This window comes from Dermochelys coriacea, chromosome 5 (assembly GCF_009764565.3).
Source record: "Dermochelys coriacea isolate rDerCor1 chromosome 5, rDerCor1.pri.v4, whole genome shotgun sequence".
Lineage (NCBI taxonomy): Eukaryota > Metazoa > Chordata > Testudines > Dermochelyidae > Dermochelys > Dermochelys coriacea.
In genome coordinates this window covers 12,707,205-12,733,067 of record NC_050072.1, presented here as the reverse complement: position 1 = coordinate 12,733,067, position 25,863 = coordinate 12,707,205, and the positions used below count along the sequence as shown (strand labels likewise).

Sequence of the window (25,863 nt, the reverse complement as noted above, 5' to 3'; positions counted from 1 at the left end):
TTTTTTTCCTCCCCCTCTCTCCCCTCATTTTTCTCTTTTAGGCTTTTCAATGTGTTTGTTCTGTGGCTGGAGGAAGAGAGCTTTCAGAAAGGAGACGCATACATTCCGTCTTTACCGAAGCAATATGATGTGTACAGACTTGCTAAGATCATGCAAAATCAGCAGGTGAAACAGAGACTTCAGTATCACTGAAAGAGCAGGACTGGGTTGATTTTTGATCCAAAATTCAGCTCGGGTTAACAGAGACACTTAGTATCTTCTTAAATTGTGGAGCATCCTGTTCCCTGCTAGTCTGCAACACTGTCCATTCTGCAAGCTGTGGCTCTCCAGCACAAGTGGGCTTTTTCTTAGAATCCTGTATGCTGACCCAAACAGCCTCTCTCCGTATGTGGGCCAGAGCTCATGCCCAGAGTTCTTGCATGCTACAAAAAGAACATAGCTCTTATTCTGTACCTACTTGTGCTTTTTCAGATGGCTCTGAGAACAGTCCAGAACTGGATTTTAGATAGCAAATAAAACACTTGAGCCTCAGACCTGCTTTCACTGAAATATTATGTATTATTTCCTGATCAAGCAAAAATGAGCCAGAGGGAAGCTTACATTCTGTTCACTGTGTAGACTGTGCATGTCAAACCTTGCATGGCTCTATTAGTTGAGGCCTCTTTCATTAGGTAAACCCTTGTGGCTGGAGCTGTGTTTTTCCCCACTCATTTTGAGTATGGATAAACTCTAGGAAATGCAGCCCTTTTTTTTTTTTACCTGATTTCAATAACTTATGCCCTTGATATTTAAGGAACTGCAGCTTCCTCTCCATTTCTTGCCAGCAGTTGTTTGTTTGAGTTGTGCTTGCTTCTACTGTCTTGGGGTTCAGTTTGAATTGGGCCTGGAATGGAGCCCTTTAGGCTTGGGGAACTCATTTATAGAAGTACCTCATGGAGACTATCTGTTAGATTCCTTCCATGATGGTTATGAGTGCCTGTCAGTGCTCTGTGTGTGTAGAAAGGTTTATCTCTAGCTGCTGCTTATCTTCCATTTTTCTCTTTTGGGGGCTCAAACTTTCCCAGAAAAACTTTCTTTAAAATATTGGGCCTGGTTTCTACTCCATGATTGTACAGTCTCCCTGGTACTGTACGTGGAGATGGGTGCACTGTATATTGTACTTTGTCAGCTGTGCAAAGTTCCCTATAATAATTTGAGCCTTCTCTCATGCCATAGGATTTGTGGATGGAATATGTCAATAATGAACGCATACAGCATGAATTTCAGGAAGCTCTAAATCTTTGGCTCCAAGTCAAACTTGAATCCCATGCAACCCCTAGCACTTCATCAGTGCAGACGGATTTCACTAACCCTTTGTCAGGTAAGCCACAAACACAACATTGTTCAAGCTATTGCAGAAACAACGAGTGTACGTTTTTAGGACCGTTGTGAAAAAAGCTCATTTTAGCATTAGGCTGCTTTGGGAACATAGTGGTGTTTATCATAACTAGTGGGTTAATGCAGTTCATATATTCTTAATTGAAGTACTTTTGGCTTGCAATAGGATGACATTTTGTAATGCAATTAATGGCCAAGATTTTCAGAAATTAGGGGACTACTAAATCCTCATTTAGGCACCTAAATAAGTAGCCTGATTATTCAAAAGTCCTGAGCCACCCAGCAGCTCCCGTTGACTTCAGTTGAAAGTTGCATGGATGTTGAGCACTTTTAGGCCACTTACTTAAATGCCTAATTTTGGATTTGGGGCCTAACGTTAGGCTCCTGACTCTTGAAAATCTTGGCTCCATGTGGCTATGCAGAAGTATATCTAAAGGTAAGAATTATCTAAGAAATATCTTAAGGCAAGTATTAATTCCAAGATTATGACTTCACATGTTCACAAACGGTTTGAATGTGGTTTCATCTAGTGTGCATCACTTTTGTTGGGTAACTTGGGGAGACACTGTCAGTGTTGCGTTGTGCATTTTATCTCTTTATCATTTCACAAAATCGATGAATTTCTGTGTTTCCTTAACTATAAGTGCTCAAAATATTAGAGGTGAGGTTGCTAGCACTGTCTAATATTAAGGTTGCCCGAAATGTGCCATTATAAGACTCTGTGTATAACTTTGCCAAACTTTAACCATTTGGGTTTAACATTTGATGTCTGCCTCTGGCTGAACTGGTTTGGGAAAATTTCAGCCAAAATGTTTTCAGGTGCTTCTCACAGCAAGGCTATTGAAAAATAAATTGTGTTGACTGTGTTAAAAAATTCTGGTGATCTTTCCTTAGAGAAGCTAAAGTAGCCCCATGCTTCGGAGCAGGGTTTTGAAATTTGGGAACGGGTGGCCTTTGAATCAGGGATGTGCCTTTTGCTGTCCCCATGAAAATCCTCCGAAATTTGGCCAAATTCTAAACTTTTGAAAAATTGCAGTTTGCACATGCTCAGTAAAGTCTTGCTAGATTTTGCAGCTAAATTCCCTGAAGATTCTGTCCACACCGACCATGCTCCAACCTGGGTCTGAAGGGATGAAGTTGGACTTTCCCCGCACTGTAGTAGCTCTGGGCTGCTGTGGGCTGGGGCTGGGCACCGCATCGCATCTGAAAGCGGGGAGCCTCCCTCCCCTGTGCTTTCGCTGCTTCCCCTGGTGGAGCCAAGCAGCCGGGAGGAGGAAGCTCCCTGATTGTCCCCCCTGCAGAGGGGACAAAAGCAGAAGAGGGGAGTGTATTGGGACAAGGGGGGAATACTGAAACTGGAGGTGAAGGGTGGGAGGGAAGGGAAACTGGGAGTTGGGGTGTGGGCAAAGCTGATGATGGATTTTTTTTTTTTTAAACAACGTAGAAATTACACAAACTATGGTAAAAGAAAATATTAAGGTTGCAAAATCAAGCACTTAAACATTAGGAGATATCAGAATTAAGGCTGTCTGTACAACCTTAACTTGACCCATTTGTGCATATGCATTATGGTACAATCCTAATTACATACTCATATACTGTTTATTACCGACAGGACCCCTGTCTCATTCAATGCACATGATGGACCTGCTCTGGGAATGAATCAGGGTTGTGTAGTGAAGGAGGCTGTAGGACCCCTTATCTTTTTTGTTGCAGAAGTTGGAAGATGTATAGTGAATGAAACGGAATTGTAGGAAGAAATGGGATGATGGTCACGGTTTCTGGGTTGACTACACCTCTTCCTCCTCTGTGGTCTGTTCAAAGGTGCCCCCTTAGGTCTTGGGCCTCTAGCCGTCACTTCTCTGTTGGTGGTGACTTGCATCCCTTTCCCTCCGGACCTGGGATTTAGGTTTACAGTCTCCTTGCAATTCACTGGGTTTATCTCAGCAGGTCTGACCCTAGTCCAGTGCCTGCCATCGTGCTCTCTCCTAGGAGCTATGACAGTGTTACCAGGGGCTGGCCAGCTTTCACAAACCACAGTATGTGTAGAACAAAAGCATTAGAGAAAACATGTCACAAAACAATAAACAGTCTATGTACATGCTAGGCTTACCAAGTATCAACCCATCATTTGCATGGAGAGCCTGTTAAGTGCCCTATATTCTTCAGCAGGGTTTTGCCTTCTTGTTTACAGTCTCATGTCCATTTGAGTATCAAAAGAAGGTCCCTGAGTCAATTCAGGCTGCCCCCTATACCAAAAGTTCTTTCTGCTGGGCCTTTTGAACCAGTTTATGGAGCCCCTCTGGGTGAGACTTCTCTGCAGCAGTTGATTACCTTTTGTAATTGTTACCCCCTGCTCCCCCACTGATGTTTAGTTCATGGAGAAAGCGCTGTACCTTCCCCCATGGAGCTAGAATACGCTCTCTAGCTCACGCAGATATATATCACATTTATAGATACGATAGTCTGAATACCCCATTTGCCTATGGTGTCTGGCACATAGAATTGTAGGACTGGAAGGGACCTCTGGAAGGGACCTCAAGAGACTATCTAGTCCAGTCCCCTGCACTTGAGGCAGGACTAAGTATTATCCTCTAGACCATCCCTGGCAGGTGTTTGTCTAACTTGCTGTTAAAAATCTCCAATGATAGAGATTCCACAACCTCCCTAGGCAATTTATTAACCACCCTGGCAGTTAGGAAGTTTTTCCTCATGTCCTACCTAAATTGCATTTTCTGCAATTTAAGCCCATTTCTTCTTGTGCTATCCTCAGAGGTTAAGGAGAACAATATTTCTCCCTCCTCCTTGCCACACCCTTGTATGTACTTGAAAACTGTTATCATGTCCCCTCTGTCTTCTCTCTTCAAGACTAAACAAACCCAATTCTTTCAGTCCATCCTAGGTCATGTTTTTCTAGACCTTTAATCATTTTTTAGCTCTTTTCTGGACTTTCTCGTTTGTCCACATCTTTCCTGAAAAGTGGCAACCAGAAGTGGACAGGTGAGGCCTAATCAGCATGGAGTAGAGCGGAAGAATTACTTCTCACATCTTGCTTACAACACTACTGCTAATATATCCCAGAATGATGGGGTTGTATTTGTTTGTTTTTTGTTTTGTTTTTGTTTTGCAACAGTGCTACACTGTTGACTTATATTTAGCTTGTGCTCCACCATGACCCCCAGACCCTTTCTTCAGTACTCCTTTCTAGGCAGTGATTTCCCATTTTGTATGTGTGCAACTGATTGTTCCTTTCTAAGTGGAGTACTTTGCATTTGTCTTTATTGAATTTCATCCTATTTACTTCAGACCATTTCTCCAATTTGTCCAGATCATTTTGAATTTTAATCCTATCCTCCAAAGCAATTGCAACCATTCCCAGCTTGGTATCATCTACAAACTCTGCAAGTGTAATTTCTATGCTGTTATCTAAATGATTAATGAAGATATTGAACAGAGCCGGACCGAGAACTGATCCCTGCAGGACCCCACTTGATATGCCCTTCCAGCTTGACTGTGAACCACTGATAACTACTCTGGGAATGGTTTTCCAACCAGTTATGCACCCACCTTATAGGAGCTCCATCTAGGTTGTATTTCCGTAGTTTGTTTATGAGACGGTCATGTGAGACAGTATCAAAAGCCTTACTAAAGTCAAGATATACCACATCTACTGCTTCCTCCCATCCACAAGGCTTGTTATCCAATTAAAGAAAGCTGTTAGGTTGGTTTGACATGATTTGTTCTTGAAAATCCATTCTGACGGTTACTTATCACCATATTATCTTCTAGGTGTTCGCAATTTGCTTAATTATTTGCTTCTTTATCTTTCTGGGTACTGACATTAAGTTGACTGGTCTGTAATTCCCCACTGTTCTGTAAATCTATGGTTCTTCTGTAAATCTATGTATGTGCCCGACATGTTAGTATACTAGTCTTTCAAGTGTCCCTACTCCCAAAGTAGGTCTCGCATCTATCACAATGGGCTCGTGGTAAAGGTGATTGAATGCCTTCCCTGTATAGCTGGATTCTATCCCTGCCTCTGCCAAGAGCTCCTGTGTGATGCTTGTCAGGTCACTTAAATCGGACTTCTTGCAGGTAGCCAATAATTGTGTGTCTTTGTTTTTTGGGTGTCTTGTTTGAGCCTCTGGGGTCTGATTTGCACAAGTGCTGAGCAATCTGAGCTGAACCTGAAGCCAAGGGGAGCTGTGCTCTGAAAGTGTCAAGTGCTATATATTGCTAAGTACTCTGAAAAATCAGATCACGGGTATCTCAAATCAGGCACGCAAAATTAGTGGATACTTTTGATCTTAATCTCTCTACCTCAGTTCCCTATTTATAAAATGGGGATAAAAATACCCCCTCATTTCAGTGTTGTGACAATAAAGACATTAATGTTTGTCAAGCACTCCTATACTGTAGTGATGAGCATCATAGAAAAGCCCTTAAGGAAACTAATCTGTTTCCAGAGCAGGGTTTGAATAGTGTGCAGTAAAAAAGGACTGAAGCCCCACACTGAACAATGAGGGGGGAAAAGAATATTTAACTGAGCATCATCTGTTTTGTGCAATGAATGAGGCAGAGGTCTTGGGGAGAAAATAGCATGTGATCATATAATTAAAGACTATATCATAATGCATACACATAATGCACACAGGGAGGTTGAGTTATTAGTTAATAAAAAGAAGTGAGAGTTAGAGAGGTTAAAGCAGATAAGATACATTAACAGGTGAGTCCAAGTTTGTAAGTCCAAAATGATAGGAGAGATGTAGTAATTTGCTAGTTTTCCAAAAGTTTTTTCAGGGTCACCCAAGGTAAATCTGGATATCTCTGTCAACTTGTTCAGTATTCCATCCTGCTAGAATCCAGAACAGATCAGAGATTCAGGATTATTTCCCTTGATCTGTTCTTATAGCTGTTTTCCCCTGAAAACAATCTGACCAGTGTCTCCATCACAACATGGGCTTTTTCCTTGTTGACTAAATGCAGACTAGATCTGTGGATTTCCCATTGCTGAACACAATGACCCATACTTCGATGTTAGCATGCTTCTTCATTTACAGTTCCAGGGCTCCAATCCTGTTCGATGGGCAATCCAGTTAGAGATATACACAATGCATTTAGTTACAGCAGTCCAAGCAATCTTTTTCATTAGTTTTCATGACATTTACACATCAAACATCTCCTCATCTTGGTATTAATACCTACTTTTGATCTAGGGTTAACTAAGTACAAGGATATACATAATGTAAGGCAATAGCAACCAACAGTTAAATTTGGTGTAAATGTAATTACCGGGGTATATGCCATGTAAATGTAATATGATAACTTCCCCCTTAGTTCTATTCTAACAAGTGAATTGGCCTGTGCCTACTAGCTCACTTAACATTTCTTTGCTATTCACACACAGATGAACTGGCCTACAGCTTTGATTTGAGCTGGTCTGTCAGCCTCACAACCAGTAATAATCAAATTATTTGTATGGTCAGATTATATCCTAAATGTTTTTCTTTAAGAGTGACAAGAATTGCCCCTCCTTTCCTTTCTAGCCAAGGAGAGAATAATGACTAATTTGAAGAAGTATGATGCACCCAAACCCCCTCTTCCTCTACAACCAGTGAAACCTCCTGTGCCTGTTATTTCCTCTGCCAGTCTAGTAAGTCAGAAAGAAGCAATACAGCTTATGCGCATGGACCTTAACAATTTGCAGCAACATGCCAAGTAAGATTTAGCTATATTTTTTCTGCTTTGCTGGTATGTTCAGATGACTTCTGAAGCAGCTTTCTTGTCTGTATTATTAGCATGATTAGAAATAACAGAACCTGATTCACTATTACTGACCTATTTTGTGTTTTTCTTGTAGATTGCATGATTATTTAATTGATATAACAAATTTAGGACCAGAACTAACTACTAGGATTTATTCTGTTCCATGGAAAAGAGTGGAACATTCACCTCATTCTAATTAAGACATAACCTATTCCTACTCTAGATCGTTATAGTCAGTAATTTAGTTAACTAATCCTTTTACATAAGTCATCCTACTGTGGCCATTTCTTGCAATGGAGTCAGCAAGAGGAAAATCTGACCTCAAGTGCTGGTAACTTCATACATTGTTTTTGTACAGATTATTCTGTCACCATTCTCGTATAGCAAAATGCAGCTGAAGAAGAACGTAGAGTTTTTTAAAAAAAAACTGATAAATGAATAGTTTAAAAAAATGTTACCTTTTTAGCCATTCAAAAACAATCTTGATCACATTTGTAATGTGCAAGCAGAATAAATAAATATACTTATTGCATTAATAGAGCGAGTTTCACAAAGCTGAAAACAATTGAGCCAAATCAGCTGAGAGGAATAATTTAATCAGAAAAATGTGAATGGTAATTGGGAAATCATTTAAGAACACTTTACTAGATGACCAAAAAGGCACAATCTTACAACTGAGGAAGGAGGCCATATTGGGCAAAGAAAAACCCAAAAAGAAAAAACCTGGTTTAAAGGGAAAGTGAAGGTAAATATAAAATTTAAAAAAAAAAAAAAAGAGAAGAAATGGGAGGTTGATAGTAAAAAGTTAGTAATTGTAGACAATTGATAGGGGAAGCAAAAGACTACAAAGAGAACTGACAAATGACCACAAAAAGAATTCTGTGGCTAGCAGAGTTAAGTTCAATAAGAAGGAATTTTTAAAATTTATTAGGAACAAAGAATCCTGGCAATGGTATTGGTCCATTAATAGATGGAAATAGTAGAATTATCAATAATAATGAAGAAAAGGCAAAAGTGTTCACTAAATATTCCTATTCTGTATTTGGGGAAAAAGCAGATGCAGTCTGATCATAGGGTGATAATGCTCGTTCATTCCACTAGTATCCCTGGAGGATGTTAAACAGAAGCTACTGAAGTTAGACATTTTTAAATCAGTAGGTCCAGATAATTTTCATCCAGTAATTTTAAGGGAACTGGCTGGACCTTTATGTTGATTTTCAACAAGTCTTAAAGCAGTGGGGAAGTTCCAGAAGACCGGAAGAAAGCTGATGTGACCATTTTTAAAAAAAGATAAACATGATGGCTAGGGTAATTATAGTCCTGTCAATCTGACATCAATCCTGGGCAGGATAATGGAGCAGCTGATATGCGACTTTATTAATCAAGAACAAAATTGCTAATCAACATGGGTTTATGGAAAATAGAACCTGTCTAACTTGATATCTGTTTTTTTTGTTTGTTTTTTGTTTTTTTATGAGACTACAAGTTTAGTTGATTAGGACAACCGTGTTGATGTAATATACTTAGACTTCTCTAAGGCATTTGACTTAGTACTGCATGACATTTTCATTAAAAAAAATTAGAATGATAGAAAATTAGGAGGCGCACACTAAATGGATTAAAAACTGTCTGATAGGTCTCAAAATGTAATTCTAAATGGGGAATCGTCCTCAAGCAGATATTTTTCTAATGGGGTCCCACAGGGATCGGTTCTTGGCTCTACGCTATTTAATATTTTTATCAATGACCTGGAAGAAAATATAAAATCATCACTGATAAAGTTTGCAGAGGGCACAAAAATTGGGGGATTGGTAAATATTGAAGACAAGTCACTGATACAGAGCTATCTGGATCACTTGGTCAAGTGGGCACAGACAAACACTATGTGTTCTAGTAGGGCTAAATGTAAATGTGAATATTGGGAACAAAGAATGTAGGCCATATTTGCAGGAAAGTGAGACTCTATCCTGGAAAGCAATGACTCTAGAAAAAATTTGGGTGTTGTGGTGGATAATTAGCTGAGCATGAGCTCCCGGTGGGATACTGTGGCCAATAGACCTAATGCAATCCTGAGATGCATAAAGAGGGAAATCTCGAATAGGAGTAGAGAGGTTATTTTACCTTTGTTTTTGGCACTGGTGCGATGGATACCAGAATATGGTGTCCTGTTCTAGAGCCTATAATCCAGGAAGGATGTTGATAAATTGGAGGGGATTCAGAGAAGAGCCATGAGAATGATTAAAGGCTTAGAAAACCTGCCATAGTGGTAGACTCAAAGAATTCTATCTATTTAACTTAACAAAGAAAATTTAAAGGTGATTTGATTAGTCTATAAGTATCTACATAGGGAATAAATATTTAATAATGAATCTAGCAGAAAAAGGTATCTTGTTTTCCCAACGGCTGGAAGTTGGAGCTAGACAAATTCAGACTGGGAATGAGTTTTTTAAGTGAGAGTAAATAACCATTGGAACAATTTACCAAGGCCATGGTGGATTCTCCCTCACTGATAATTTTAAAATCGAGATTGGATGTTTTTCAAAAAGATCTCCTCTAGGAATTATTTGGGGGAAGTTCTATGGCCTGGGTTATGCAGGAAATCAGGCTAGATGATCACAATGGTCGCTTCTGTCATTGGAGTCTCTAAATCCTTTTAAAGAATTGGCATGATCATTGAGAAGAGATACAGAACAAATCCTCAAAAAAAAAAAAAAATAATTTTTTTCAGCAGTAACTCTCAGTGCGCTTCACTGTGTTAACTGAACCATCCAGCCTTTTTATTTAAAGACTATTTATACCTAGTTACAATATGTGGCCTAATTAATTTCCTGCTTCCTTGTCCCAGAATCTTTTTTTAGGTGCTATATTGAGTAGTTTATGATCCTCCTGGTGAAGTTACTTCCTCACTGTTATGAATTGCTGCTTGTGAAATGTACCTCTGTTTTTATTTATTTTGTTTTTCATTTAGTAAACTTCTATACTGCCTGAAGTTTGGATTATATACGATCTAGAACTAGAGTTAACTACCTTTTTCCTTGTAAAAACTGTAATCTTGCAGTCATGGTATCTCTTGCTATTAAAGTTTCCAATGCCCAGCTCTGTGCTAAAGGTTTTGCTAACTTCTTGTCTATATTTTGCAGAACTGCGGCTCGCCGGGAGACCCAGCAGGTTGCTCTTGACAGTGAAATATTGGACACAATCCATAAACTCTATATCAATAGGGAAGAACAAATTACCCTTGAGTTGAAGTGTCCGGGTACTTCAAATAAAAGCTGTCAGGGAGCAGCTCTTGTGACAGTCCAGGTTAGAAATCTAATTTCACATCCTCTAGCTTGGCGGTCCCCAAACTTTTGAGGATTTTGCCCCCTGGAGTCAGTGGGGCTGCAGCTTGGGGCAGAGGGATGAGGACAGGGGCAAGGGGGCTGAGGTTGGGGCCTCAACTGGGGGGTGAGTCTAGGGCCGGGAGTGGGGCCGAGGCTGGGGGCGGAGCCACAGCTGGTCTGCGGTCTGTGCCTGCAGCTGGGGACGGAGTCGCTCCGGCCTTGACCCTGGGCTGGGAATGGAGCCGCGGCCAGCCTCAAGGCTGGGAGCTGGTGTTGGGCCATCAATGGAGCCATGCCGAGGCTGGGGATGGGACTGGGCGCGGAGCCGGGTACGTGGCTGGGGACGGCACCAGAGCAGAGCTGGGGGTGGGGAGGTACCTGTCACAGCCTCTGCGGACGTTCCTCCATACCCCCTTCGTGGGGCACTCCCCACACTTTGGGGACCTCTGCTCCAGCTGCATGCTTTTGGATCATTGAATTGGTATACTGAAAGCACTCAGTCAAGAGTTCTTGTACTTGGGGTAGTGCAGATGTGCGCTATTGTACAGTTGCAACATTTCACTCTAGATGTACAGTTGCTACATTTCACTTTCTTCAACTAAAGAAATGGTCCCTATATACAGTTTGCATTTAATCTTGTTAAATGATTTTGCTGAAAGATGCTAGGCAAATATGTTTGTTGATGGGAATAACGGAACCAAAATGGGATGTTTATAGACAACCTCATTGGTTGTGTAAACTGAGTTTTAGTCTATTCTAATTGTTTAGGTTTTATCCATTTGGTTATATATATTTAAAAATACTAAATGGAGCATAAATTATGTTACTACGTGATTGTTAACTATGAAAATTACCAAGATGTCATAGAATCCTAGAATATCAGGGTTGGAAGGGATCTCAGGAGGTCATCTAGTCCAACCCCCTGCTCAAAGCAGGACTAATCCCCAACTAAATCATCCCAGCCAGGGCTTTGACAAGCCTGACCTTAAAAACTTCTAAGGAAGGAGATTCCACCACCTCCTTAGGTAACGCATTCCTGTGTTCCACCACTCTCCTAGTGAAAAAGTTTTTCCAAATATCCAAGTTAAACCTCCCCCACTGCAACTTGAGACCATTAGTCCTTGTTCTGTCATCTGTTACCACTGAGAACAGTCTAGATCCAGACATCTAGATCTAGATGTGTGTGCTTATGCAGTACATTCCACAGAATCAACACGTGCTCTAGGCCCAAAATCCGGAAATCCCCTCTCTTCAGGACCTTGCAGCTGGGTTCCAGTTTCTTTTTATGTTTGTTGTGAGGGGAGGGAGAATTTTAGGAAAACTTGTCTTGAATGCATCCGATGAAGTGAGCTGTAGCTCACAAAAGCTTATGCTCAAAATTTAAGAACCTTTACCAGACAAAAAGAAAAGGAGTACTTGTGGCACCTTAGAGACTAACAAATTTATTTAAGTAATTGGCTCTGTCTCCCTTAGTTTGAAGGGAAGCATAAAAATGAAGCAATAAGCCAGCAGCTTCACGCTCTACGTAAGGAAATAAAACTACTACAAGCAGAAGCCACAAAGCCGCCTTTTCTGAGTATTGTGGAAGCAGCTGTACATGTGGAAAACTTTATAACGTAAGTAACACAGTTACTGCTATATACAGTAGTGTTTTTTACAATGAGAATTTGACTTTCTGTACAGCCAAGTGAAAAGGCAAAATCTATTTTCATGCTTTTGTAATGCCCACCAGCCTGAGTCATGGGCAGGATTTGAACCCTCAGGCTTACTGGTTCATAACACAGACCTCTACCACATGAACAAAAGGTGTGACTCTGTCTTTTGGCAGCGGTAGTAGACTGGATAAGAAGAGCCTATCTTATCTCATAGTGTTTTGCATGTTACATTTTCATTTTTTATACTCTGCACTAGTATAACCATTGCTTTCTAGCTCGTTTGCAAAAGCAAATGACACTTCCTTTTGTGCAATGGCATGGTGTACTAAATATCGGGCCACAGCAAAATTTTACAGCATTTAGATCGGCCATGACCTAAAAATAGGTGTTTATAATGTCAGTGTTTATGGACTCTCCCCAGTGCTTTGATAGTCAGAGCTATGATTCAGAGCTGTCACATCAGCTTTCCAAAATGTTTGTGGGCATAATGTAATGGAAGAGCGCTTTGTAATTCAATCTGCTGTTGACAGAATTAACATGAGGTCCACTTCCTCTCGAAGTCCTTGATGCAACTGATATCCCACACAGTGTAGTTCTACGCTGTAAAGTTTCTGTAAGAATGTGGTTGCATGTTTGCATCTCACTGATTCCATATCAAATATACAAATGTACATAATGCTTTATGAATAAGCTTTTCCTAACTTCCAGCTCTGCACATTTACATTGGGATCCTTCTTCCAGATTGTCATTGGGAATGCATTCTGCAGGCAAAATTAATACTTTGGTTTACACCTTTGCAACTCCATTGTCTTGTTAAATTGCCTGCTGCGATACCTGTGCAGTCCCATTGACTTCAGAGTATTTGCCAAGGTGTAACTGATTGGAACTCAGTAAACAATTCTGTTGATGGTGCACAAAAATAGATTCCTAGATTCCCAGGCCAGAAAGGACCATTGTATTCATCTACTCTGAATCAACTCTATAACACACGCCATAGAACTTTTCCAAAATAATTTGTAGAGAAGATCCTTTAGAAAAACATGCAGTCTTGATTTAAAAATGACCGATGATGGAGAATCCACCATGACCATGGCTAAATTTGTTTCAGGGGTTGATCAGTCTCTTAAAAATTAACCCCTTATTTCCAGTCTGAATTTGTCTAGCTTCAACTTCCAGTGATTGGCTTGTATTATAGAATCATAAAACTGGAAGGGACCTCGAGAGGTCATCTAGTCCAGTCCCCTGCCCTCGTGGCAGGACTAATTATCTAGACCACTCCTGGCAGGTGTTTGTCTAACCTGCTCTTAAAAATCCCCAATGATGGAGATTCCACATACCTCTTTAGGCAATTTATTCCAGTGCTTAACCACTTTGACAAGAAGTTTTTCCTAATGTCCAACCTAAACCTCCCTGGCTGCATTTAAGCCCATTGCTCTTGTCCTACCCTCAGAGATTAAGAAAAAACAATTTTTCTTCCTCCTCCTTGTAACAGCCTTTTACATACTTGAAAATTATTATTATATCCCTTCTCAAGGCTGGTCTACACTTACCTCCGGAGCAATCGATCCAGTGGGGGTTGATTTATTGCGTCTAGTGAAGACGTGATAAATCGACCACCGAGTGCCCTCCCGTCGACTCGGTTACTCCACCGGAGCAAGAAGCATAGGCGGAGTTGACGGGGGAGTGTCAGCAGTCGACCTACCGCAGGGCGGTAAGTAGCTCTAAGTATGTCAACTTCAGCTATGCTATTTTTGTGGCAGAAGTTGCATAACTTAGACCGACTTAGCTCTTGTGCTGCCGCCCCCTCCCCTCCGCCCCAGCGTAGACCAGACCTCGGTCTTCTCTTTTACAGACTAAACAAACCCAATTTTTTCAATCTTCCCTCATAGGTCATGTTTTCTAAACCTTTAAACATTTTTATTGCTCTTCTCTGGACTCTCTTCAGTTGGTCCACATCCTTCCTGAAATGTGATGCCCAGAACTGGCCATAATACTCCAGCTGAGGCCTAATCAGTGTGGAGTAGAGCAGAAGAATTACTTCTTGTATCTTGCTTACAACACTCCTGCTAATGCAGCCCAGAATGATGTTTTCTTTTTTTGCAACAGCGTTACACTGTTGGCGCATATTTAGCTTGTGGTCCACTATGACCCCCAGATCCCTTTCCGCAGTACTCCTTCCTAGGCAGTCATTTCCCATTTTGTATATGAGCATTATACACATTTTGTATTGTACTTTTCTCTGCTAGATTGAGCCTATTATCAAATGTATTCCCCATTTAAGTACTTACAGACTGTGATGAAATCACCACTTACACTTCTCTTTGTTAAGCTAAATAGATTGAGCTCCTTGCATCTATCACTTTAAGGCATATGTTCTAATCCTGTGGCTCTTCTCTGAATCCTTTTCAATTTACCAACATCCTTCTTGAATTGTGGATACCAGAACTGGATGGAGTATTAGAGTACAGTAATATCACCTCTCTATACTTTATGCTGGTTCTTCAAGGCTAACGAGTAAAATGCAGTAAAATCTTTTGAAAATAAAGTGACTTTATCTGACTCTGATTACAAAGATCAAGATCTAAGGTGCTACTTTTACATACTGGAGCCATTTTTCTAGGCAGAACCACTTTCTCAAAAAATCCCACCAAACCCAAAAGTTCGACTCATAGATACCATCCATAGTAATGTGGTTTTTGTTTTGGGTGATGATTTGTATACAGACTAGCAGTTTTATATGCATTCTTCTGCAGAGCCTTAATAAATATCTACAAGGTGCAGCCTACGTCTACAATTCAGAAAGTTGGAATTAGCTTGTTCTTTGCAGTAATAGATTTTGTGTGTGATGAAACTCAACGCCATCCACCCACAAGGCAGTTCTTTACCTCCTGCATCGAGATCCTAGGCCAAGTAAGTTTATTCTGTATATGCTCTAATTCTGCATGCTTCACAATTTTTTTTAATGCGAACTGCCTGCTAATATCTAAGGTCTAAAAGAAATCCGCAGAAATCTGGAAATTCATAGCTAAGTATGTCACTCATTCTCCTACCATCACATTGCACAGTACCTCAGTTGTGTCTCAGATAAGCAGCATGAAGATTGTTGTTCTAAGATGCCTTTTATAGCTACTGCAGGCTCAGTGTGAGAAGAAAACGATTGAGTTTAGTTGTTAAGAAGTCTGGATCTTCAGTTTGCCCTTTGGATCCCAGATAGCTGCACTGCTTACAAGGGCATTTTAGCCTTTTGGTTCATGGATTGACTGTTTCGTTGCTTCCATGGACCTGGCGAGTCACCCAGGCCTTTGTCACCTTCAGATTAAAATGTTACAGTATGGTTGATGTAGAACACCAGTCGGAAGATACTGCTGGTGCAAAACATAATTCTTACTGCTTGGTAGTGTTAACTATAGGGAGCATATTACACCAGTGCTCCAGAGAAGCCATTAGCAATTCATGGTGTTTATGTTGATTTATTAAACCCCATATAGTTTGGGTTCTAGGTACCACTTTCCCTATGTGGCACTGCAGCATTTGAGATCAGCTGAAGAGTTCTTGTTTACTGCCCCTACATTTCAAATGTATAGTGACAGGAGGAAGGGCTCTTGAATCGGGAATTAATTTCCTCTTGTTGGCCCATCTGAGCCAGAATTTTTGACTTCGTGACTTTTCTGGACACTTGGGCTTTTGCTAAAGGCAGTGGTGGAACCATATTTATTTTACAAATGGATTTTGGAGGTGTTTCTGCTATGGATGTTTGTTTGTGTTACCTAGCTGCCCAGATCATGGACCAATGGCTAGGTCCTGGACAGACACAGAACAAAAAAGACCCAAAGAGCTTACATTCTCAGTTCAGTTTGTATTGCGTTTTAAGAATAATTTTTATGTGCATCCAGAGACAGACCTGATGGGATGTATTTAAAAAGACATGCATTGGATTATCTGTTTTTCAGAGAATCCGAATCCAACTGAATTCTCCACCCCCCGCCCCCAAAAAAAAGCCTGCTGTAAAGAATGAAACTACTTTCTGCAGGAATTTCTTTAATAACTCTGTCTCTATTTTAAGGTATTTATCAGCGGGACCAAATCTGAATGCAAATTAGTCCTCCAAACCATCCTACAGAATCGAAGACTCTGTAATTTGCTCTCTCCCTTCTTCACTCCAGTTGCCTCGCCTGATGAATTTGTAAATTTATATGAAAAAGTTGTGGCGTTTCTGAGTGATGACAACAGTGATGTTGTTTTCACGTTGCTGACGAAGGTAACATGCTCTTGAATGCTCATAATATAGTGTTATATGGGTTGCGTCTCAGGACTGTTTTCCAAAAGAATCTGAATTCAGACTAACAGAGAAATAAATGCAAATCTGATTTTTTTAAAAAGTAGCAGTAATGAATTACTCGTTGGGAGTATATTGCTAGTATAGCACAGCTCTTATTGCGGCTAAGTTGAAGCGGGGCTGGAGGTGAAGGCTATATAAGAGACTCAAAAGAGATCATTTCCCATCATGGGCAGCAGCAGTACACACTTTCCAGTGCTTCCCTTTCAGAATGGTTTACTTCTGAGCTGGGGTCTCCTTGGCTCATTCTGTCCTTGGTGCCTCTGAAGAGGCAACCACAAGGGAGCCAATCAGTCCCATTGTGACGGCAGTGTTGGAGACACAGACACATGTCCACTGGGAACCTGACTGAATGCCACAACATACTTCCCGGAGGCAGCCAAGCAACCATCGGGTAATGATTACGTTCAGTCACTGTTGACCTAGGTTGGATTTGAACAGAGAACCTACAGGTTAGACAGATGCTATCCCCATTTTGAAACTTATGAGCCATGCAGCCATCCCTTCTTTCCTGGTCTTTCTTGAAACAAAAATATCCTTTTTCTGTCCAAGCAAGTCCTTTATTCTTAAAATTTAGCTCTTCAGTTAACTCTGTTTTTAACATAGAGCTTTTTTGAACAAACATTGCCTCTCTTCTGTTTTAGTTTGACCTCCCACAATGGCTAAACCTCACTAAGCCTTCTCTGTCTGAACGTACCCGGCTTCTGGAGTCCATTCACATGGCACTCAGCGCATGTGGCCTTGAGCCTGAAGAAGACATTTTGATGCCATTTAATATTTTCTGCAAGCACTGGACATATCTCCTTCAGTACCAGTTCCCTGACCATTACAGTGACTTTCTAAGACTGCTCATGCAAAGTGAGTATCTGGGTCAACCAGAGAAGCCTCATATTAATTTTAAAATAACTAGTACATTGAACTGTACTAGACTGCTTCAATATTTATACTCCTAAAATTTGAACAGGGGGATGGAGATGGATTGCAATACAGTTAAACCACCGCAAATACAGTACGATTTCAAAATTGTCATAGTTTAGTAAATATAGATTTGTGTGTATATTTTCTGCTAGTTGTATGTTAGCTGTGTTTAAAAAGCTACATTTTCCTTCATATTAAAATCCACAGATCTGGGGTGATAGATTTTCAGCCTGCATTGCTACAGGGAGGTAGAGCACAGGTTTCTCTCACTGGCAAAGCTGGAGTGTCTCATATCAATGAGCCATTTTGCCATCAGTTATGTTACAACATGTTTTTGAGACACCTTTGACTGGCCTTGCGGTTAAAACACTGGAATTCTGGAACCTGGATTTGATTCTCAGCTCTGCCACACATGTCCAGTGTGACTGGGGAAATTCCTTAATCTCGCTTTTCCTCAATTCCCCCATCTGTAAAATGTGGTGACAATACTCTTTTTTTCTTTCACCCGTTGTCTTGTTTGTTAGGTTGCAAACTCTTGGCATTATCTGTCTCATGCTATGTCTGCATAGTGACCCTACTGCAGTGGGGCCTTGATCTTAGTTGGGGCCCTGTAAGATTAAATCTGAACGTTAAAGTATCCACATCTGGGGAATATCTTTAATATCCTAAGATTCAAGCCACCATCTCTCACATAATTTTGTCATTGGCTATACATGTTGATCTAATGGCAGGCTCCTATGGCTAATATTAAGTTTTTAAGGTCCAGCTTGACAAAGCCTTGTCTGGGGTAATTTAGATGGTGTTGGCCCTGCTTTGAGCAGGGGGTTGGACTAAATGACCTCCTGAGGTCCCTTCCAACCCTGATATTCTGTAATTCTATGAAAGAGGAATTAAAATTATCATTGTGATTTTCATGTATTTTTCCTAAATAAAAAACACATCCCCCATTCTCTTTGTCCTAAGGTTCTGCAGAGCAGCTCCTTAGCCCTGACTGTTGGAAGGCATTGCTTAAAACTCTGGGCTGCTGTACCTCAGAAACTGAACAAAGGAGCAAGGGTGACTCTGCTAAAAGTCCAGTACTGCGAAACTCTGCAAAAATCCTTCTGTCTGCAGAACAGGTTGGAAGATTTCTGGCTGATTTCTGAAGTTTACTGTAATTCTCAGCTGAAATCAGTATCCACCATTGAACAACAACATAGCACTGTAACACTTTTTTCCCCTTGAATTTGTATCCTCCTTGGTTGATTCAGAGCTCTCCACTCTTTGCAGGTCACAGAGACAATAGAATGGCTTTGCAAGTCTTTCCGCAAGCTACGGTTGGTTTCACTGGATTTCAGGAGCTTTGGCCTGTTTTCAAAGTGGAGTCCCTACATGACTGAAGTGAAGACATTGATGGAGTACCTCGTGAACCGGCTTATTGATTCTGAGGTGGTCAGTTTAGCACAGGAACCAGTAGGCAGCAGCAGAATTCTAGCAGGTAATGTGCATAAAGCAAATTATTTAAAGAGAGACGTTGAATATCCACAATCTGGTGGTTTAAGATCTTCTGTTGAAGACCTTTGCGCTTGCAAATACAGTAGAGGGCCCAGCCTTATAAAGATCTCAGCTGTTGCTTATGAGCTGTGAAATCATTTAGCTTAACTCCTAAGGAGTTTATCATCTCCCTAGAGCTGAGGCTCCATATGAGCCCAGTTATCAGGAGCTGCAGTCAGGGAACATAATCAACCCACACTTATCCAGAGTTCAGGAAATTCAGGTTGATCTATATTTGGCATTTTTAAAAAAAAACAGGTCAAGATATTGTGGGAGCACTTTGTCTTTAGTACTTCACATTGCAGGCATGCCGTATAACTTCTCCCCTCTATGGTGATGGGAGAGATCTAGATTTACTGCTGCGAGTTGTGTGTCCTGGTGCTAGATTCTCTTCAGATGCATATGTGCCGCTTCCACCATTTTCAGAGAGAGAAGTGTGGCATTGTGATTTGAACACAGGAGTGGGAACTAGATTCCTCAGTTGTGACAAACCCTTTTTTGCCTTTAGCAAGTCTCTTTACTCCTGTGATTCAGTTTATAAAAATCATGTTAATATTTACCTGATAGCAGTTGTGAGATTTAATGAGGTAATGTTTGTGAAGCTATTGGAAAATATAAAGTACTTATTAATTTATTTCCTATCTTCATTTGCCCATGATTTAGTCTGGTTTTGCGCCCCTTTTGAAGGAAGAGGTTAAGATCTTTTATCCAGATTTGGTGGCTGTGTGTAATTTGGTTGCTACAGTTATACTTGAGTAACAAAGCTGTTTTTTGTTTTTTTGTTGTTTTTTTTTAGTGGTGCGGTCCTTGCATTCAACCATCACTGAGCTCTTTAAACCATGGATTCTGGTTTTAAATAAAGATGATGCCAGGTAAACACTAATGCAGTTTTATTTTTCATAATTAAATGAACTGTTGTTATTAAAGGGGTATTTTTTAACATGGTAGTTTCACTGTAATTGTCTGTTTAACTAGCAAAGCTGTTTATAATTTAAAGTCATGGCATTGATCAATTGTGGAACTAATCAGTGAATTCATTAGAACACTGTTTTTTATCTTAATTTTTTTTAAGGAATTGCACTTCACTAAGAAAAGGACTTGTTCAGAGTCCTCTCACTCATTCCAGTCAGTGTTGTGTTTGACTTGTATTTCAGCTAAAACCTGAAAAGGCACCTAGCTTATCATAAGTGTGTTTTAAAAACAAAACAAAACGCACAGTAAATGAGTTACCTTAATCCGCTGTCCTACCCTTGCTTCATTTCAGTCTTGGACCAATGAAAAAGAAGTACTGCCAGGCTGAGGGACTAGGGGTAGTACTGAGAGCTAATAACTTGCTACTGTCAGGATAAAAAATATCTTGCCATAGAGGGACAATCCTTTCTGGACCTTGAACGTTTGACCCAACACTGGTGTGGAACCACAGATGATAAAAAGAAAAATAGGGGTGTTGTCAATTAGTACTGGATACAGATTAGAAAAGTGGCTTCCAGATTCCTGCCTTCAGTTTCCATAATACAGATGTCTTCCACTTTTCAGCAAGAACCAGAAATGCCAATTGTATTTAAAAACCATTAGCATGAGTCAGCCCTTGCATTATACCTCCTGTGGGATGTGTGTTTTCAAATACATCTCAGAGTTTTCACTTGAGGAAACACTTCTCATATTAGCAGATTAGGTGTGGTTTCCTTTTAAACCCCCAATCTTCATTAGCTGTGAATGTATCTCCCGTGTATAATTGAAAAGTTGACTATTGCTGACGTATTCTGTAGCTCGGCACTTGTGAAAGAGATCTGAGAATGTTGGCTCAGGTGACTATATAACATTGTGGACCTCAAGGGTCGCTTTACTACAGTCCCATAATGTGTACCTGTTCCAAGCAAGGAATAGGTGAATGTAAATGGTTGAGTTTGAATGGAGTGCACACACTTGTAATATTCCCATCGAGGGACAAGCTAGGGTGGCTTGTGCCGATATTTCTGAATTATATAAATGTTTATTACCTATGGTGGCTTGATAAATGCAGTGACACGATTTCATTGTTTTGTGTTTTGAAGTAAACAGCAATGCTACCCCTGGTTGGAGAGTGACACTTCTGTAGCCTCCAGCATGGTACAGTTGTTCACAGATTGCATATTGGTTTTACACCAAAGCTTTAAAGGTGGGTGAAGTCCAGATTTATGCACTCGTTGTTTCTATCCATTTGCACTTTCTGCCCTAGCAGCTCAAACAGTGTTTTTGGTGGATGTGTTTAGTGGGTATGAATTTCTAGCCAAGCTTATGTCTGTTATAAGCACTGTCCTCTAACTTGTTCATGAAATGAAAAGGGTTTTGGTGGCACGGACAGAGAGGAAGGGGTAGATTTTTAGAAAGGTTGGAGAGGGCAAAGCAAAAAGTTTTGGCAAAGGGCCTGGAGATGAGAAGAGGAGGAAAGGAAAATTTAAAACCAACCACAAATATTTCTGGTTCCAATGGCAGATGCAGTTTGGGGAAAATCCTGTCTTGGTCCTGAATCATTAGGAGAGTCTCAAACCACAGATATTTGTGCATTCTTGAACACCCCAGTAGAGGGCACTCTAGGTGTTGCAGTGCCCAGATCAGTTTTTTGAAATGTTCATTACTCATAGATTCATAGATACTAAGGTCAGAAGGGACCATTATGATCATCTAGTCTGACCTCCTGCACAATGCAGGCCACAGAATCTCACTCACCCTTTCCTGTGAAAAACCTCACCTATGTCTGAGCTATTGAAGTCCTCAAATCATGGTTTAAAGACTTCAAGGAGCAGAGAATCCTCCAGCAAGTGACCCGTGCCCCATGCTACAGAGGAAAGCGAAAAACCTCCAGGGCCTCTTCCAATCTGCCCTAGAGGAAAATTCCTTCCTGACCCCAAATATGGCGATCAGCTAAACCCTGAGCATATGGGCAAGATTCACCAGCCAGATACTAAAGAAAATTCTTTCCTGGGTAACTCAGATCCCACCCCATCACAGGCCATTAGGCCTATTTACCATGACTATTTAAAGATCAATTAATTACCAAAATCGCGTTATCCCATCGTACCATCTCCTCCATAAGAGTTGAATCTTAAAGCCAGATAGATCTTTTGCCCCCAGTGTTTTCCTTGGAAGGCTATTCCAAAACTTCACTCCTCTGATGGTTAGAAACCTTGGTCTAAATTCAAGTCTAAACTTCCCAATGACCAGTTCATATCCATTTGTTCTTGTGTCCACATTGGTACTGAGCTTAAATAATTCCTCTCCCTCTCCTGTATTTATCCCTCTGATATATTTATAGAGAGCAATCATATCTCCCCTCAACCTTCTTTTAGTTAGGCTAAACAAGCCAAACTCCTTGAGTCTCCTTTCATAAGACAAGTTTTCCATTCCTCGGATCATTCTAGTAGCCCTTCTCTGTACCTGCTCCAGTTTGAATTCATCCTTTTTAAACATGGGAGACCAGAACTGCACACAGTATTCCAGGTGAGGTCTCACCAGTGCCTTGTATAATGGTACTAAAACCTCCTTATCCCTACTGGAAATGCCTCTCCTGATGCATCCCAAAACCCCATTAGCTTTTTTCACAGCCATATCACATTGGCAGCTCATAGTCATCCTATGATCAACCAATACTCCAAGGTCCTTCTCCTTTTCCGTTACTTCTAATTGATGCGTCCCCAGCTTATAATTAAAATTCTTGTTATTAATTCCTAAATTCATAACCTTACACTTTTCACTATTAAATTTCATCCTATTACTATTACTCCAGTTTACAAGGTCATCCAGATCCTCCTGTATGATATCCCGGTCCTTCTCTAAATTGGCAATACCTCCCAGCTTTGTATCATCTGCAAACTTTATTAGCACACTCCTGCTTTTTGTGCCGACGTCAGTAATAAAAAGATTAAATAAGATTGGTCCCAAAACCGATCCCTGAGGAACTCCAATGGTAACCTCCCTCCAGCTTGACAGTCACCTGAGAATTGGGAGGGTTCAGCACTAGTAGGATAGTTCATGGGCACATGTCGTAAAGGTGGTAAAGCAGGAGGATTAATAGTGATCCGGGTGTTGTCGTTGGTTGAGGGCTGGGAGTGAGAAGGACTTTGGGCGGGGTTTGAGCAATTAATCTTTCATGTTCTAGGATTCCTGGCAAGCCACTGGGGGGTGAGAGAGGTCTTGGGTGCGGGCCGGGGCTACAAGGCACATGCTTGTGGGTGCTGCTGGGCCTGAACTGTAACACCGTGGTATCTTACAAGGATATCCCAATTGCATAGCCACAGAATAGATGGCAACAGCTCTAGGCAAAATAGGGGGTTTTGTTTGTTTCAAAACTTTGTGTGTAACTACTGCTGATGGAGGGTGCCTGACTGACCATTCTGAATACTTGCCTCCTCCATTTATCAACAGTGCTCATGTACTCTTACTGCCCGGACTGTTACCTTCCTATCATTAGCCGGCTAATGTGTCTCAACCCCTTACCTGGAGGGACAACCTAATCTCCAGGCTCATCCATTCTTAGACGTGGATGTTGAGATTGCAAACAGTGTTGCCATTTCTCATGGTGGTTTCTATGTACATGTAAATGCTTGTCCACCAGCAATGGAACTGTCACCACTAATTCATACTACATAGGCCACTAAACAGCCATCACATGGTAATAACTTGGGGTGGCTGCGCTGAGCTCAGACTGGTGACAGTAGATATGAAACAAAAATATGTTGTGATGCCTTTGATGGTTTCCAAATTCTTTAACAGTTTTGAAAGGATGCACAGAACGAGTTCGCTACTTACAGAAAAGTGGATTATAAGTAGGGATCCTAGTTTTCCATGATAAAAACCCAAAGTTTTCCGAGAAGAAAAACATAAAAATTTGTGTTTTTCTGCAATTAAAATGAAATGCTGAACTTTCGTTTCCCTAGCCACAATATGTATAGTTACCTATATATACTGTGGCTAGGGATCAGTAGAATGTGATGTTTGATTGATATATTTCAGTTGTAAAACGTTGGAATGTTCCACTCACAGGGCACTGTTTCTTTACTGTTGATGGCCCTGCTGTTTCAGCTTCTTGTTTTTGTTTTTTTTCATTCAGTTTAGCGCTTTCCATGTGTTCTACAACTGTCTGCCTTCGAATGTAATCTACAGCCTTGCTGCATGCAGTTCAGAACAGCACATAACGATCCACATGAAATGTCTCCTTGCCAAACTCAGTGACGTGGTCTTTAGGGGTGATTTTTTTTTTAAAGTTTTGGGCATTTTTTCATAACTTCAATTACTCACATCTGGAGGCTGAAGTGAAATTTGAGATGCATTAAAACACAAACCCCTACATGCCATTGAGTAACCTCTATATGCCTGAAGCAGTTTATTGGAGTATGTTTAGCTATGTAAATTTAAAGTGCATTCAAAAATCAACCCCAAGAGGGGGAGGTTGTGCGCATTGAATAAGTGACACTGGTACTTTCTGTAAAATTTAGTTAATATGGTTTTATTTGTTCACAAAATGTAAAAACTAAAGATTCTTTTTAAAAATGCAAATTCCGTTTGCCACGGAAAAACATGGATTTCTAGGATCCCTGATTGTCCAATTAACTTTTTCAGAGTGAGCGATGTTCAGTAGAAGAAGCACCTGAATTATAAATTGAAATAAACAAAGCTTAGAAAATATCCTTTTTCTTTGAATGTTATGTCCATGGAAGAACTTGTAGAGTGAGAGAGAGAGAGTGTGTGTGTGTGTGTGTGTGTGTGTGTGTGTGTATCCCCTTTATAGTCAGATTTGTCCATGTTTGGCTAGGTTTCCCTGGAGTTGTGTTTTAAATGAGCTGTTTCCTTTTAATCTAGATAAGTTGTTGCCAGGCTACCACGGGGCTCTCTGGTTACATCTGATGCATTATTGTGACTCATGCACAGGCCCCAAAATGCCAGAATTCATTCTCTATACTTTCCATGCTGAATTCAGCAGACTTCCATGGAGAGAGATGCACCCAGATCAGATGCTCATGGAAGAATTCTTTAAAGTAAGCACCTAATGCATATTGAAATAAGACCATTTATACTTTTAGTTAATTCCATCTTTGAAGTTAAGTGGATGTCTGTTGCAGCTTATTTAGCCAGAGTACATCAATTAGGTTTATTGTAGAATCTGAGGGTTGATATTACAATATATTATTTATAATTATTAATACTATAATAATTTATCAGTACAATACTACTGCTGTGGGATTCAGTTACATTGATGTATGGCCCTCAGTGGTACTATCTGAGCATCGCAGTCTGAAAACATCCACTCAGTATGCAGCGTCAGTCAAAAAAGTGAACAGAATGTTGGGAATCATTAAGAAAGGGATAGATAATAGGACAGAGAAAATATCTTATTGCCTCTAAATCAATCCATGGTACGCCCACATCTTGAATACTGCTTGCAGAAATGGTCACCCCATCTCAAAAAAGATTATTGAAATGGGAAAAGGTTCAGAAAAGGGCAACAAAAATGTTTATGGGTATGGAACAGCTGCCATATGAGGAGAGATTAGTACAACTGGGACTTTTCATCTTGGAAAAGAGATGACTAAGAGGGGATATGATAGAGGTCTATACAATCATGACTGATGTGGAGGAAGTAAATAAAGAAGTGTTATTTACTCCTTCTCATAACACACGAACTAGGCTTCACCAAATGAAATTAATAGGCAGCAGGTTCAAAACAAACAAAAGGAAGTATTTTTTCACATAACACACAGTCAACCTGTGGAACTCCTTGCCAGAGGATGTTGTGAAGGCCAAGACTATAACAGGGTTGAAAAAAGAACTAGATAAATTCATGGGGGATAGGTCCATCAGTGGCTATTAGCCAGGATGGACAGGGTTGATGTCCATAGCTTCTGTTTGCCGGAAGCTGGGAATGGGTGACAAGGGATGGATCACTTGTTGATTACCTGTTCTGTTCATTCCCTCTGGG

General features: G+C 40.5%; 1 protein-coding gene across 1 annotated transcript in view; it reads left to right on the top strand.

Annotated features, from left to right (window-relative positions):
* The window catches only part of EPG5 (ectopic P-granules autophagy protein 5 homolog), a 66,138-nt gene extending 41,189 nt beyond the window's left edge, over positions 1-24,949 (top strand). The window contains exons 24-36 of the mRNA XM_043514527.1: positions 42-165; positions 1,216-1,360; positions 6,924-7,095; positions 10,284-10,446; positions 11,940-12,082; positions 14,875-15,031; positions 16,185-16,379; positions 17,102-17,315; positions 18,339-18,493; positions 18,645-18,852; positions 19,705-19,780; positions 20,963-21,066; positions 24,747-24,949. Of these exons, the coding sequence (XP_043370462.1) occupies positions 42-165; positions 1,216-1,360; positions 6,924-7,095; positions 10,284-10,446; positions 11,940-12,082; positions 14,875-15,031; positions 16,185-16,379; positions 17,102-17,315; positions 18,339-18,493; positions 18,645-18,852; positions 19,705-19,780; positions 20,963-21,066; positions 24,747-24,934 (2,044 nt within the window). The 3' untranslated portion in view covers positions 24,935-24,949. The remainder of the gene's footprint in view (positions 1-41; positions 166-1,215; positions 1,361-6,923; positions 7,096-10,283; positions 10,447-11,939; positions 12,083-14,874; positions 15,032-16,184; positions 16,380-17,101; positions 17,316-18,338; positions 18,494-18,644; positions 18,853-19,704; positions 19,781-20,962; positions 21,067-24,746) is intronic.
* Positions 24,950-25,863: the final 914 nt, after the last annotated feature.